The sequence below is a fragment of the Oryctolagus cuniculus genome, chromosome 11 (genome assembly GCF_964237555.1).
Source record: "Oryctolagus cuniculus chromosome 11, mOryCun1.1, whole genome shotgun sequence".
In the NCBI taxonomy this organism is placed as follows: Eukaryota; Metazoa; Chordata; class Mammalia; order Lagomorpha; family Leporidae; genus Oryctolagus; species Oryctolagus cuniculus.
The window spans coordinates 13,407,459-13,423,215 of record NC_091442.1 but is presented as its reverse complement, the minus strand read 5'-3'; the positions used below and the strand labels follow the sequence as shown (position 1 = coordinate 13,423,215).

The following is a 15,757-nucleotide window of genomic DNA, read 5'->3' as shown; positions in this document are numbered from 1 at the left end:
GACATCTGAGTGGTTTCCAGTTCATGTCCTTGGCACACATGGGCAGCCATGTCTTCTGATAAGGTATGTCCCTCAGTGTATAGCTGCCGGGTCAAAGGCCATGTGTCCATTCAGTTTTGGCAGCTGTGGCCAGTTGTCCGACGTGGTCTGGACTCCACTCTTGCTGTCCCATACCCCGTGCAAGCCATCAGGAAGGCTTACCTGCCATGGGACACCGGCCATCGTGTCTGGATGCCATCACAGTCCTGGCCTCCTCCAGCCAGGCCTCGCCCAGCAGCCAGAGTGACCGTATTGGAATACAAACCAGTCCCAACCCTCTCCTGTCAAGGGTCCCATGGCTCCCCTGGAAGGCAGGGAAAGAATCGCCCCTCGGCAAAGCCTCAAAGCCTCCGAGACCACCTGAGGTGTGCATCTCCCGCCCCTCTCTTCTGGCCGCTGTCTGCCGCACACGGGAGGCTTCTCACCGCTTCTTAGAAAGTCCAGGTTCGCTCTCGCCCCAGGGCCTTTGGAGGGGGGCTCCCCCAGATCTTGGCGCAGCCGGCTCTTCTCAGCTCCGCCTCCACCCCCTCCCGGAGGCCTGCCGAGCTCACCCCTTAGAGGGGTCCCCTGCCTGCCTCGTTACCCACGGCTCTATCTTTCTTCGCAGCACACACTCAGTCACGTGGTCTTTTCTTTGTGCTTGCCCACTTAGGATCTCTCTCCCCCTTTCCTCGTAGGTCGGTGTTCTCTGTTGCGTCCTCGGTGCCTAGTCTCGCGCCACCAGGAGCCGTCAACGTGTGCTGAATGACTGAACGGGGACGCCCCCGGCTCCCAGGAGCCACACGGGGTCCCCCGCTCTCAGCTGCGGGAGGGCTTCTTCCGCGCTTGCGGCGGGATGGAGAGCCCAGGGCCTGCGCCAGCGGCCACCGCGTTCGGGGCAGCGCAGCTCAGCGGGCACTAGGACCCTGCGCGGCGCGGCGGACGGCGGGGGGCGGGGGGCGGCGGGCGCGGTGGGGGGATCCGCGCTCGCTCCCTCCCGGAGCCTCTGCGGCCACTTGTGCGATCCGGGCTTGCACCGCGGCCGCCGCGCCCCTCTCCGCGCCATGAGCCGCAGGTTCACCGTCACCTCCCTGCCCCCCGCGGGGCCAGCCCGGACTCCTGACCCGGAGTCCCGCCGGCATTCGGTCGCCGACCCCCGCCGCCTCCCGGGGGAAGACGCCAAAGGTAGAGGCCGCAGGGGGCGGGGCCTGTCGGAGTGGGCGGGGCTAAGGTGGGGCCGGGGCGGGCTTTCGGGGAGGGGGCGGGGCTGCGGCTGGGACCCGGGGGTCCTCAGAGAGGGCCGGAGAGGGGAGGGCAGCGGGGACTCGGGGACTGCGGACGTCGGAACTGAAAGTGTGAAGGGGGAGGGGCCAGTCCCGGGGGCGGGGCCACCGGCAAAGGGGGTGTGGCCAGGGAGAGAGTTGGGGCCACCGGCGAGGGGCGGACCTTGTGATGGAGCGGCTAGGGCCGAACTGGGCACGGAAGCGACGGGGACAAGGGATGGGGGCGAGGGCCGGGAAGGGGCGGATTTGTGGTTCAAGGATGGGTCCAGCAGGATGGGGGTGGGCCGGGGTAGGGGTTGGGCTCGAGGGCGGGAGGAACCATGAGTCAGGGTCGAAGAGGCAGGTGCCGGTCAGCGGGCCATCGGTGCCTATCGGGTGCTCAGTCCTGTGTCCCTATGGAGGCGGCGCGGACGCCTGGGACCCTGGGAGGAGACGGGGAAGTTAGTTTGGATCTTGGGCAGCTGGGTCCAGGGACGACCCCGTGGGGACTTCAGGACCCCTGGGGACCCCACGAGGCCTGCAGCTCCGGGAGGGTCGGCAGGGGCAGCTCAGGCGGGCCGGGGGCGCCTTTCTCTAGGGCCCAGGGCATGGTCTGGTAACGGAAGTTCCCCGCCGGGTGCAGACACGGGACAGGGGGGCCCTCAGTGAAGAAGTAGCATCCCGCTGCCCGCGAGTCTCCCCGGCAGAGGGCGCTCACCAGGGGCCTCCCCCGGCTCTGCGCCCCTCCGGGCTGGAAGGAACGAAGCGAGTCGGCTTGCAGCGGCCCAAGCCGCCAGGGGTCGTTGCTGAGCCGCAGGTGAACTCGCTCCGACCGAAGCCTACCCCAGCTCCGAAACTCCCGGCGGGGCTTGGAGCGGGATTTCGGCCACCTGCCTCCTCGCATCGGTGACCACATCGAGGCCGAGACTCTGGCAGGTCTCCGGCCCTGTGGTCGACCTCCTGCTGGACCTGGCCGCCCGAATTCCTTGAGCTGCTTCCACGCTGGGTGTTTCCCATCACGTCTCTGGGAATGGCCGTAGCAGCCTTCCAGGTTCCAAAGTCTGACACACGGGAGCCTTCTTTTCTACCCCCATCAAATCCATCTGGTGCTTTAAAACTTATCCGAAATCTGGCCACATCTCCCAGGCTCTGTCTCCAGTGTCTCTCACCCGGCCATGGTCCCAGGCTCCTCACTGGTCGCCCTGCCTTCATGCTGCCCTAATCATCTTTCACAGAAGCTTCGCAGCCCTCCTAGGATAAAGGCCACACCCTCCAGCTGCCCCTCAGTCCCCCTCGTCTCTGCCCTGCTGTTCCTGTATCTGTCCATCACCCGCTTCCTGCAGCCAGGGAAGCCCCTATTCATCACTTTCCCTTGCTCCCAGCCCACTGTAGCATACAGCACAAGTCCTAGCAATGCCTGTGTGTCTCCTGCGAGGGAAGCTCTCTCGGACAGGGAGTGCATCCTTGCATCTCTGTGTTCTGGGTTCCAAACCTGGAGCCTGGTACTTAGGAGCTGTGTGTGGGCCCCTGCTTCCCACGCCACGGCTTCCTCTCCTCCCACGCTCTGTCCCCTGCCTGGGGAGTGAGATGGCCTTCTTTCCTGTCCCCAGGTGATTGCTCAGCCTTCCCACTCAAACTCCTGTGCAGCTGAAATAAATCCAGCCTGCAGGCTTGGGGTGTGCAGAGGAGTGTAGGAGAGGTGTGCAAAGTGGATGCGGGTCTGGGATGCTGGGTGCTTGTGGCAGAGGCTGTGTGTGTGAGTCTTGAGGGAGGAGCATCCCACACCACCTCTGCTGACCTGTGGGGTGCTCGGTGAGTCAGTGCCTGTGTGTGTCACTGTGCTGCCAGTGTGTTGATGGGCATGTTGATGTGTATATTTTTGTGTCTGGCCGTGAGGTGGACACCAGTGTGCCTGAATACATTGCAAGTTCCATCCTGAGGATGATTTGAGTGACCTGTAGCCTCTTAAGCCATGCATGGGACAGCTGCACCCACCCTCTCTGTGTTAGGTCACTGCATGGGAAAGTAGACGAGGGCTCCCTGGGGAAACCTAGTGTCTTGTGGCAGCTTTTCCACCACTGTTTTTTCCAAATAGTTAATTTATTCAAGAGGCAGACAGAGAGAGGAAGAGGGAGAGAGCGAGGGCTTCCATCTGCTGGTTCACTTCCCAAATGCCTGCAACAGCTGGGACTGGGCTAGGGTTCTAGCAGGGAGCTGGGAGCTCACTCCATGTCATCCATGCGGGTGGCAGGAGCACAGTCACTGGAGCCATTACCCTCAAAGGGTCTGCATTAGCAAGGAGCTAGAGTCAGGAGCCAGAGCTGGGACTTGAACCCAGGCACTCTGATGTGGCCCCGGTGCCTTAACTGGCATCTTAGCCACTGAGCCACGCGTTTGCCCTGCTACAGCCTCCCTGGCCCCAGAGAGCTGCTCTTACCACCTCTCGTTGTCACCCAGGCCCAAAGGGAGGGAGGGCAGCACCTGTCCGATTGGGAAAGGTGGGGAGGGGGGTGTGCAGGTCACACGTGTGTGCTGTCATGGTCTTTTGCTCTGGGCCCAAGTGGTGAGGTGCTTCCTGCCCCCAGGGTGAGCACGAGTTAAAGAGGGTGAGAGAAAGTCAGAGACGGGCCTGGAACCCACCATTGCCCCTGGGCAGTCGCTTCATCTGTACCCTGGGAAGCCAGGTGGAAGTGAAGCTGGGAGCAACTGATACAACCCAAGCAACTCCCCCATCCCTTTATGTGCCCCACCCCCACTGTGCCTCAGTTTCTCAGAGAGGAGAGCTGGCTCCGGGCCTGGTAAGTTAAACAGGGGTTGGGATGGGTTCCCATGGAGGGAGAGGGAGCTAACTTATGCCTGGGAGATGGGAGGAGACCACAAGGTAGCCCATACTCTGGTGCGGCTCTGTGGCATGGCCTTGGCACACCGTTTCCCTCCCCTGGGCCCTTGCAGTATATAGATGAGTTGAACAGGCAGCTGTCCGAGGGTCCTTCTAGCCATAGGAATGCCAAGTGTTTTTGATGATCTAGAGGCCGAAGCTCTCGCCCCCCGCTCCCACCCCAGACCCGCCCCTCGTGCTTCAGTCTCTCCATCTGAGAACTGGGAAGAGAGCTGCTGCTGTGGGTACATGCACTCAGTGTAGAGATTTCCACTCCGTCCCACGAGTTCTCCACTCGCTCCATCCTCAAGCCAGGACTCAGAACCTCACAGCCCAGTACCTCAGCCCAAGGTGAGCCCTAGGAATCTCCATGGCAACAAACTGGTTATGAACGGGGCTGCAGTTGCTATGGTGACAGGTCTCTCTCTCTCTTTTTCTCTTCCCTCTCTGTTCCCCTTCTCTCTTCTCAATGAACCAGAGCGATCCGCAGGCCTCAGCTCTCCAGGTGGGGTGGGGGTGGGGGTGGGTGCATGAGAAGGGGGTCCGGATTGGGAAAGGGGAAAGATGGGCTGAGTCTGCAGGGGAATGGGGGGCTGTTGGGGTGCCATTGCCATGGTGACGGGGCTGCAGCCTGTTAATTAAGCCCCCGGTTGCCACGGAGACAGTGGTGGTTGCCGTGCTCTGCGGTGAGCCCTGTGTGCGGGGAGTGTGCTGTGTGCTGGACTCATCAATTCACTGCTAGGGGCTTGGGGCATGCAGATGGGGGAGAAGGAGAGTGAAAGAGGGGGTCAGGGCCTTGGCTCCCCGAGGCCAAGGCTGGGAGTGGGTGGCTAGGTCCTGAGGGAATGCTGTGGCGATAAGGGTGGATAGAACCCTAAGGGGGAACTCTGGGCCTGCCTCTAGTGGAAAGAGGATCCAGTCGTGTGGTCCAACTTCCTCCAGACAACCCCTCCTCCCGGCTCAGTGGGTGGAGCCCTGGAGGTCAGAGAGTGGGAGTCTAGTCCCCACGTGCTCCCAAGGTCACCCCATCAAGAAAAAATGTGTCCCTTTCCACTCTAGCTTCTGATTTCACTGTAAGTGGGAAACATGTAAAGTCTCTTCCAGTTTCTAAATTCTGATACCCAGGAGGCAGCTTCTCTGTGCTTTTTTCTCTCTGAGAAACACAAGGAAGGAGGGGACCATGAGTTTTAGAGACTCCAATTCAACCACAGGCCCCGGCCAGCTCTGCATCTTGCGTTGCTTTAACGAGAAGGCTCCCCTGGCCTGATATCTCCCAAGGGCTCTGGGCTGGCAGCTGGGTTCCTGGGGCTCCAAGCTGGGGTCACCTCTTGCTGGCCAATGGCAAGTTGGCATTGCAGGAGGCGCTTGCAGTGTGCTTCTTAAAGCTTCCCCCGGAGGACTGGCTGGAAGGCAGGATGGGGCCCAGACTCCTTGAGAGGCACCAGTGTCCACTGTGGGCCTGGCGTCTGCTCACGTGGCCTGGGGCCTTCAGGGAGGTCTGCGGCCAGGCTCTGGGACTAGCAGGGCACACTGAGTTTTCAGAGCAGGAAGAAGTAGGATTGTGCATCCTCACCCTCTCCTTTTATAGTCAGGGACACAGGCCCAGAGAGAGGAAGCCAGTTTTCCCCAGAATTTGGGGGCAGGGGCTAGGATGGAACCAGTCTCCCATATCCCAGAGGTCTCCTGAAACAATTCTAGCAAGGGTAGACAGAGGGGACACCCAGGGGAAGTGGTATCACTCCTGCCTTCATCTAGGGAGCTAGATTTTCCACCTGTAGGTGGGCTCAATCCCCGAGTGGTCAGTACTTTAACGAACTCTGGACCACACGTAAAGGGGAATACGCCCAGGGGGACGTCAGACTGGGGGCTGCTGCAAACCTTCTGCCTCTACTTTATTCCTCTGCGCTCCTCATACAAGCATCTTCGTGTTCCACTGTTACCCATCTCTGCTAGCTGTAGTGCTGCCACCGCTGCCGCCAGTGTGTGTGTCGTGGAATGCCCAGAAATTCTGAAACAGTGGCTTTCCTTCCTGCTGTCCTTTTAACCCCTATCACTGACCAAAACTCGCCTCACCTATTTTGTAGTTTTATCGGGACAGCCAAGAACACCGGGGCTCACTCCTTGTCTGCATAGCTAACTCTCCACCCAAGAGGGCACATTAGGCGTCCACAAAACAAAGTGGCGGTGACACCTGATTGGTAGATCCATCAGAAGCACCTTGGACTCATCTGCTGAAGACAACTTGTTGACCCCAACCTGAGACCATTGACAAATTTGTGTAAGGGAGTTTGAGCAGGGATCCTGTCCCTGGTTCTAAAAAAAAAAAAGTCCTGTAACAGAGTCTCTGTGGCTATGGACGGCTCATTAGGGCCCTTACAGGCCCAAATGCAAGCCAAGAGGCCACTCCGACCCTACAGCTTTGAAGCCCGGAAACAAGAAGAGGGAGAAATCTCATCTCAGACCCAATTCCTGTTCTTTTTTTGGAGCCAAAAATCAGGGGCCACAGAGCCACTTCCATATGACTATGCCCTCGTCCCTTCTACTAGAGATAAGGCCGGTTCCGAAAGAAGTTCTGTTGGGAAGGAGAGTCCTAAATTAGAGTAAACTGGCTTCTAGATCGAGTTCTGCCTCTGACTGACTGCCATTGTGTCCACAATCATCTCACCTCTTTGGGCCTCAATTTTTTCAACTGTAAAATGAAAGCTGTGCGTTACCCAATCTAAGATGACTTCTGGAATTTATTCCTTTTCATTGTACTTAAAAGGCAGAAGGAAGGAGCAAAAAGAGAGAGGGAGGGGGATCTTATCTCTAATTCCACTCAGTTGACCTCCCAAATGCCTGCAACAGCTAGGATTGGGCCAGGCTGAAGCCAAGAGCCAGGAACTCAATCTGGGTCTCCCACATGGGTGGCAGGCACCTAAGTACTTGACCCTCCACCTGCTGTCAGGATGCACATTAACTGGACCCTGGATGGGAAGTAGAGTAGCCGGGATCTGAACCAGGCACTCTGATATGGCATGTGGGTATTTCAAATTTGACTTAAGCTTCTATGCCAAATACCTGTCCCTATTTGTTAATTTTTTTTTTTAAATTTACTTGAGAGAGAGAGAGAGAGAGAGAGAGAGAGAGATAGTGAAAGAGAACTTCTGTCTGCTGGCTCACTGCCCAAATGCCCACAACTGCCAGAGCTGGGCCAGCCTAAAGCCAGGAGCCCAGAGCTCTCAATCCGGGTCTTCCATGTTGGGAGCAGGGACCCAAGGACTTGAGCCATCCTCTGCTGTGTCTCAGGGTGCATCAGCAGGAAGCTGAGCTAGGATTTGATCCCAGGTGCTCTGATATGGGATAGGAGTGTCTTAACCCCTGTACCAAATGCCCGCCCCTGTACCAAATGCCCGCCCCTCTCCTGGAATGTAAGGACCAGCATTATGACCTAGGGCGAGTCTGAAGATCATTTCTACTCCTACCCTCGGATATTTAGATTCCCCAGCTACTCAAAGGCTCCAATGTCGCCTCCTGGGATGTCTCTGCCACTGGCCCCAGCCCTGATCTAGGGGTGCTGTGGAGTCCCAGGACGATCAAGCTTTGTAGATCTGGACTCAGGAGGGGGAGGAATGCAGAGAGCACGTCAGCTCTGGAGGCCTCAGAGAGCAATCCTGGATTAGGGGATTAGACACTCCTGCCCCAGGAGAAAATCTGGTCCCACACCGGCAGGCGGCCTCATTCCACCCTCCCCCACTCTGCCCCTGGCCAGCCTCAGACCAGCCTGCCCTCCCTGCAGGCTGCGCCATCCCTGGTGGAGAGAGGGCTCCCCAGAACCTTGCTGCTGCCTCTTCCTCTGCAAGCCCTGGGCATTCCGCCGGCAGAAGGTCTTGGTCTCGGGGTGGGATGCTGGCACTGCTGTCCTCAGCAGGTGAGAGTTCACTGGAACTCCTCAGCTCCCATCCCACCCAGTTAAAGATCCATAGACCAGCTATCCCAGGGACCTGACCCCCGCTGCGGGCAACACACTCGCTTCCGGTCTCCGGGGTCTGCATGTCTCCAGCACCCACCTCTTAAACAGCCAAAGGGGAGGGGGTCTGGTTCTCCACTCCCTTAGGGGCTGGCCTCTCAGCTTTGCAGCAGGCTGCCCAGGGCTCCACTTCCAAAGCACCCCCCCGCCGCCTCAGTCCCCTTCTTCTCCCTGGGGGTCACTCCAGACCCCCAGTCAGGCAGCCGCTGCGGGGCCGCCTCCCCATGGCCGCGACCTAGTTCCCTGCCGTTATTTTTAGGGCGCGGGATGGCACCTGCCCACGTGCCGGGCCCCGCCTGCGCCGGAGAGTGGGGGGGCGGCTAGCTGCGTCTGCTCAAGGAAGGCGAGGTCCCCGTCCCCCGCAGCACCCCCGCCATCCCACCCGCGCGAGCCCCTGGTTTTTCTGCGAGGGGGCCGCCAGGCGCGCTCTGCCCACCCCTCGTCCCCTTTCCCCCTCCCTCCCGTGCTCCTCCCCACCCTAAAGCCCCGCCAGTGGCTCACGCCTCCTGCATACGGGATGAGGTGAGCAGCGCCGCCGCTGCGAGGGGGCGCGCGCGGGTGTGAGCGTGTGTCCGTGTGCGAGTGTGTGTGCGCCGGGCGGGCGGGCACTGCAGCTTCTTCCTCCGTGGAGCGGAGAGCGACAGAGCTAGAGCGAGCGGGCGAGCGGCGAAGGCGGGCAGAGGGGCGCGGGCGAGGCGGCGCAGCCATCCCCGGCCCGGCGCCGCGCCGCCACCATGCTGAACAACCTGACGGACTGCGAGGACGGCGATGGGGGTGCCAACCCGGGTAAGCAGTGGTCTGGGGGCGGCGAGCAGAGCAGGCACAGGCGGCTCTGGGGGTAGAGCCGAAAAAGCTGCCACCGAACCGGCGGTGGGCGCCCGCGGCGGCCTGGAGCCTGGCTCCATTGGAATGCGCTAGGCGCTGTCCGAGGTGCTGGAATGCGCCGCGCTCTGGGGCACAGCCCGGGGCCCCGGGATGGTTTTTGCCCACGGCCTGGGGGCGGACCTGTGTTAGTCAAGCCGAGGAAGCGTTGGGAAAGGGGATGGAAGGGCTACAGTGGGCTGACGTGGAGCTCGACGGGCGGGAGGAGAGCTCCTTTTCCTGAGAGGGGACCCAGGAGTCCTGGCGCAGAGCCGGGACCGGTGGCGCCGGGGGGCGCAGTGTACTGCAGTCCCTGGCTCTGAGACTTCCAGCTGGAAGGCTGGGGGGAAAGGTGTCTGTGGGGGGCTGGGGCCATACGACTGCCCCCGTCTGGGCTGCAGCGGCTTCTTAGGGGACACTTGGTGCAATCGGGGCCCCCTCCCCCAAGGCTTTCCGGGGTCCGACCTCACTGTGAAACGTGCCTTCCCGGTAGATTTTTCAGCACTACTTAGCGGAATCTCCCTCTCGCTTCCCCGTGGGTTCCTATTCAGGACGGGAAGCAGGCTCACCCTCCCTTCTCCTTTCCCCCTCCTCGGGGTCCCTGGGGCGGCAGTGAGCTTTCCAGGGCGGGGCAGGGGGGAGTCTTTCTAGTTAGCTCAGCTTGGATTCCCAGTGAGGCCTCGGAAATGGGGTCCCAGCGGCCGAATCGCCAGCGCCGCGGCGCGGACACTGCGGACGCGCTGCGGTGGGTGCGGAGACTTGTCAGGAGCCGGGGGGCTAGGAGCTAGTCCTTTGGCCGCTCGCGCTCCCGCCGCCCTCCTCCGCGATTTCCCTGCTCTGAGGTCTTGGGGCCAGCCACCCCCTCGGGCTCCCAGGCCCCCAGCCGCCCCCCAGCGGCCTCAGCCATCCATCACGGCTGTCAGCCGCCCCCACCCCCCACCCTCCGGCGGCGCTGCGTCCCCTGCGCACTAGCGTGCCTCCCGCGCCTGCTGTCTGCGCTCAGCACCTTCAAACGCTCCCCTGGGCATTGCTTGACCCTCTGGGCCGAGACTCCCGCAGCCCTGTCTGGGCGACAGCTGGAGGGCCCCTGAGGGCTAAGGGAGCAAGGTCTTCGAGGGACTGGCAGCTTTCATTGAGACCCTGGGGACCCTGCATCTCAGGCAGGGTCATCAGGCCCCTTGGGAAGGCTTGGGACACGAGGGTCCCTGATCCTTGGTCTGAGACACCCCTCTCTCCATCCCAGTTCCCTGGGGCTGAGCCGGGCCAGAGCTACCAGCTGGCCAACTCATCCATCTCCCCAGTGACCCCGGGGTCACCTCCTCCCCGCGGGCTTTGACCGTAGGGGGAGGGAGTTTGGCAAAGTCCAGTCTGCTGCAGCAGCACTGAGGTGGGGGTGGGGGGGTGGGAATTTCCACCTAGGATCCCCTCCAAACAAGTGCTCAGCCTGTGAGGTGATCTCTCTGCTCCCCCAGACACAAGGTTTGGTCCAGCCCCAGGCACCTGCTTCCTCTACCAAGGCCTCATGGGGGCTCCGGGGTTCCCTGGGGTCTCAGGAGGCCCAGACAAGAGCTATCTATGTGTTAAAGCCGAAGAGGGGCTAGGAACTCTTCTGGTCTGTCCCCTCCCTGTTCATTTCAGAGCTGAGTGTAGTGGGCCTATCTGGAGACTGTCTTTCTATATATAGGGCCTAGGACCTGGAACTGGAGGGCTAGAGCCTGGGTCAGGCGTTCTGGGTCCCATAGAGAGAGGACTTCCCAGCAACGCTCAGAGATGGTGGCAGGAAGTGTTCTGGGTCTTCTGGACCTGAAGGAAGAGGGAGAGTCAGATCAAGAGCCCCTGGTGTCTGATTCCAGGTTCTTGGGCTGTTGACCGCGGGGAGATGGGAACGGCCCCAGTGAGAGGGCTCCTCTGGACTACAGTGGAACTCAAGGATATAGACGCTGCCCCCCAGGCCCTGTTTTCCTTGGGGTCTGATGCCCCCTCTCCCTACCCAAGGTGGCCTGGGGATTCCCTCGGGCCCATCCCTAGGCCCCGGGGGAGGCTCCCTAGCCCGCGCCGTTTCGCCTGTTTCCTCCCTGGGAGCTCTGGCCGCCGCAGCTTAATTGAAAGCCGATTCGGGTTGAGAGTTCCCAGGGGGCGGGGGTGGGGAGGGCTCAGCTTCAGTCTGGCCCTGCCTCTTGCGCCGCACAGCTCGCCGCTCCCGCATCACCCTAGCTCCTGGCTCTGGGGAATCGGGGCGAAATTCCCCTTAGCTGTCCTATTCCTTTGAGGACCCAGAAAGAAGCTCAGCCCCCAACCCCCTCAACCAGTGAGGCCGGCATTCCCGGAAGGGGATGCAATCGGCTCTGGCAGACACGGTCCGGAGCCTGGCGTCCCGCCGGAGCGGCGAGTGCAAAGGCGAGACCCAGAACGAGCCTACCGTGCGGCCCCCTCCCCTGCCCTCCTCTCCTGGCCCGGATCCGGCCGGGAGTCTAGCTCCGCGCTGCGCGCCGCGTTACATAAGCGGCTGCGGGCGCGTGGCCGGCTCGGAGCTGCGCTCTCTGGCCCGCGCGGTCGCCATGGAGACTGGTGCAGGGCCGCCAAGTTGCGGGGTCTCCGGCCCGGACGCCCACCTTCCTGCCCCCTACGCGCCTTCTGCCCCCGCGAAGGCAACAGAGCTTGGGAGCCAGTGTGAAAGGCGGAGGGGAGGGACTCGCCTGTCTGTTCTGGTCCTGAGGGGACATCGTGGGGGAGAGGACCCTACAGGAAGCAGAGCCCCTGGGCTGGGGAGCTGGGGCTGGGTCAGCAACACATAACGCTGTTAATAATCATAACCGTAGCAGTGGCTGCGGGGGCTTGGCCAGTGTGCTGGGCACACCCAGTGGGCAGCCTTTCCTCGTATCCCTGCAACCCTTTGAGCTCAGCGCACCCATGTCCCTTTACAGAGGTGGAGACTGAGGCTTAGGGAGTTTAAGTGAGTTGCCCCATGTGAGGATGCACCTGGATCCGCGTGACTTCCGCTCTGTCTTTCCATTAGGAAATTTCCTGGCATCTCCTGCCCCGTCAGCCTCTGCAGTCTGCGTCCTGGTGTGGGGACGCGGGCGGCCTCTGCCAGCAGAGGGGACCCACCTCGCTCTTCTTTCTGGTCCCTGCTCAGGAAGGGTGCCTGGAGAAGTTACTCCAAAGATTTTTTTTTATGAGCACCTATTGTGTGCCGGGCTCCCAGGGGGAGGGTGAGTCTGTTATGCCCAGGAACTCACACATGCTTGTGAGAGGCACTGACGCAGGGCAGGTCCTATTTGGCAACCAGGAGCCTCAGCCTGGGTAGCTGAGGTGGAGGCGATGGTGGGAGGCTGGGCACTGGATTTCCTGGAGCAGGTGAGGCATGCTTCTTTGCCTCCTCTCCCGTGTTAGGATGGGCTTGGTTTATAACAGGGACAGGGTGTGCTCCAGAGGTGTAGCCTGGCCAAGCAGATGGGGACAGGGAAGGAGAGGTGCTGGCGATGAGGGCACAGAAGAGCCAGCATCTACCGGGCCTCAGCTGCTCTTGGGGCTTGGTCCCTGAGAAGTTTCTCAGGATCCAGAGAAATGTCTGCCACTGGGGTTCAGCCCTGGGACCGGGGCAGCGGAAAGAGCCTATGGGGGCTGCCTGTAGCTTTCGGAAAGTCCCGTCCCCTGATGGCCTGAAGACTTTCATCCTGAGTGATTTCAGCCAGTGCCTGGGTTTGCACACGTATACGTGGATGTCTCCCTCTCCTTCTCCTGCCTCTTTCCTGGGTGCATCCTGACCCGTGCACCCAGACTGGATGTATTTGCTCGAATGCCTTAGCCTTAACTAAATTTCACGTGTTCCCCATCCCATACTCCTCCCTTTCTTCCCATTTGCTAAATAGCACCCCATTACCCACTCATTTGCCTATGCTAGAAACCCCAGGCACTATCCAAGATCTGTCTCTGCCCTCCCCAAACATCTGGCCTAGGACTGTACTAATAATTATTATTATTATTTTGACAGGCAGAGTTAGACAGTGAGAGAGAGAGAGAGAGAGAGAGAGAGAGAGAGAGAGAGAGAGAAAGGTCTTCCTTCCGTTGGTTCACCCCCCAAATGGCCACTACGGCCGGTGCAGCCGATCTGAAGCCAGGAGCCAGGTGCTTCCTCCTGGTCTCCTATGCAGGTGCAGGGCCCAAGGACTTGGGCCATCCTCCACTGCCTTCCCGGGCCACAGCAGAGAGCTGGCCTGGAAGAGGAGCAACCGGGACAGAATCTGGCGCCCCAACCGGGACTAGAACCCGGGGTGCTGGCACCACAGGCAGAGGATTAGCCTAGTGAGCCGCAGCGCTGGCCCTGTACCAATAATTCTTGCCCCACGTTTCTGTGACCTCAGTAGAAACCAGCCATTTCTCAGATTACCAAGCATCTCTAGTTGCTAAGGGTCAGAGTGATGGCTCTAAAATTGAGTCTGTTCATGGCGCTCCTCTGCCTGGAAGTCTTCAATGGCTGCCCATTGTCCTTTGGATGAGGTCCAAAGCCTTGAATAGGACCCAGCCCATACCTCCCACAGCCACCGCTTGAACTTCAGCCCTGGATGTGCCCGCCTCCCGCCAGATGATACTTCATGTGGCTCCTCTAACCCGCTCTGTTCACTGTCACCTCTGGGCCATTGAACAGGCTGTTCTGCTGTTCTGTCTGCCTGGGACACCCCCCCCCCCCCGCCCCGCCTCCCTCCCAGTCTCCCAGTCGTGTTCTTACTCATCCTTCAGTTCTCAGCCAACACTTCCTCTGGGAAGCCCTCTGTGATCTCCCAGGTTGGGCCGAGGTGTTCCCATAGCCGCGTGTTCCCATGCGGCTTTTCCCATGGAAGTTGCCTCCCTGGATCGGCAGTGCTTGGCTGCTGCCTCATCTCCCCTGCCCCTGAGGCAGGGACGGTGGCTTGCTCTGGGTGCTGCTCCTTGTGGTGGTACCTGGTAGACGCATAGTATGTGTGTGTTGACTGAAGGTGAATGAATGGCATAGGAGGTGCCAAGGGGGGGGGTCACTCCTCCAAGAGTGGAGTGGGGGGCGTCCTCAGGGCATCAGGCTGCTCTCTGCTCCCCTCCCGTGGGAGAGAGCATGCTTCTATCCCAACACACTGGGCTGGGCCCAGTTTCGGTCCAGAAGGGAGCTCTGGAGAGGGGCGGGGCACCCTGGGGAGCGAAGCGGGGCAGCACTCGCACGTGGGGCTCTTCCTACATGCTGTCAGCTAAGCTCCTGCAGGGCAGGGAGAGTCAGCTCCACTTTCCCACGGTGAAAGCCAAGGTCTGGAGGGCTGACATGGCCACACAGCCAGGCCCCTGACTCCTCTGCCTTCTCAGGTGATGGCAACCCCAAGGAGAGCAGTCCCTTCATCAACAGCACCGACACGGAGAAGGGAAAAGAATACGATGGCAAGAACATGGCCCTGTTCGAGGTGGGCTGCTGGGGGTGCGGTGCCCTCACCCACAATGCATCATCCCCTAGGGAACAGCACCCTCTCTCCACCCGTGCCTCCAGGCCACCTTCTTCCTTGAACCTCCCCACCACTCCTCTCCCTCTCTGGCTTGAGTCCTGCTACACCCTGCTCCCCTCTTCCCTCCTCCATTCGCCTCGCCCTGCCCTCCTTGCCTCCTCCTTTTCCTTCTCATTCCAACCTCCTTGGTCCCATCTGTCCCTCCGTCCCCACCATTTGGCCCACCCAGCCTAATATTACTACCTTCCCTCTCTGTAGGAGGAGATGGACACCAGCCCCATGGTCTCCTCCCTACTCAGTGGCCTGGCCAACTACACCAACCTGCCCCAGGGAAGTAGGGAGCATGAAGAAGCCGAGAACAATGAGGGTGGAAAAAAGAAGCCAGTTCAGGTGGGGGCCCCGGGGAAGAAGCGGTGGGGGAGGGTGGAGGAAGGAGGAAAAGTGGACTTGGATGGAACCACGGATGCTGGAGGCGGAGGGTGGGAGGCTGGAGGCTGGAGGAGAGGAGGGAAGGGGGCTGAGGGCAGGCAGGGGCAGCTCCGGTGGGGAGGGGGTGGGTGTGGAGAGAAGAGGAAATGGGGGTGGGAGACGTGGGGGAGGAGTAGGCCTGGGGCACTGGTGGTGCCTCAGGGCTGCAGCGATGACTCTGGCCCCCCTGGCAGGCCCCACGCATGGGCACCTTCATGGGCGTCTACCTGCCGTGCCTGCAGAACATCTTCGGCGTCATCCTCTTCCTGCGGCTCACCTGGGTGGTGGGCATTGCAGGCATCATGGAGGCCTTCTGCATGGTCTTCATCTGCTGCTCCTGTGTGAGTGACCCCTCCCCTGCGACCCCCTGACTGCCGGGGCTGGGGGCTGGACGTGGGAGCCCTGAGCTTTTATAGGAACCCCTGATTCTGGTCTTTGAGAGTCAGTCAGATCTACCTGGCCCCTCCTGCCTCTCTCGTCCCTGAAGGCTGCTGGCCAGGTCTCGCCTGGGTCTGGACGTGTGTGTAATTACACAAGGAGTACAGGTTCATTGATGAAACTGAGAAGTGTAGGGAAGAAAGTCAAAGTCACCGGTAATCCCTTAATTGGTGACATTTCCGTGGGTTCTGACCTCACAAAGTGATGAGTGTCACAACAGGATGGATTCCTCCCCTCCTCTCTGAAGACTCAAAAGCTCCCCCGACACTGTGCACTTCTGGGCACATTTGTATGTTCTTGGACGTGACGCTGAGATGCCTCTGCATATGACGTAGCCAGGGCCAAGGGGTGTGCGTGT

The 15,757-nt window shown here is 60.6% G+C and overlaps 1 protein-coding gene across 5 annotated transcripts in view; it reads left to right on the top strand.

Annotated features, from left to right (window-relative positions):
* Positions 1-978: 978 nt before the first annotated feature.
* Positions 979-15,757, top strand: part of SLC12A5 (solute carrier family 12 member 5) — a 36,556-nt gene continuing 21,777 nt past the window's right edge. For 2 of the 5 annotated variants that reach the window (XM_051844979.2, XM_051844978.2), the window contains exons 1-4: positions 979-1,203; positions 14,360-14,454; positions 14,752-14,883; positions 15,156-15,302. In XM_051844979.2, coding sequence (XP_051700939.2) covers positions 1,083-1,203; positions 14,360-14,454; positions 14,752-14,883; positions 15,156-15,302 — 495 coding nt within the window. In that variant the 5' untranslated portion in view covers positions 979-1,082. The other 3 variants (XM_070051770.1, XM_051844981.2, XM_051844980.2) reach the window with 3 other exon arrangements.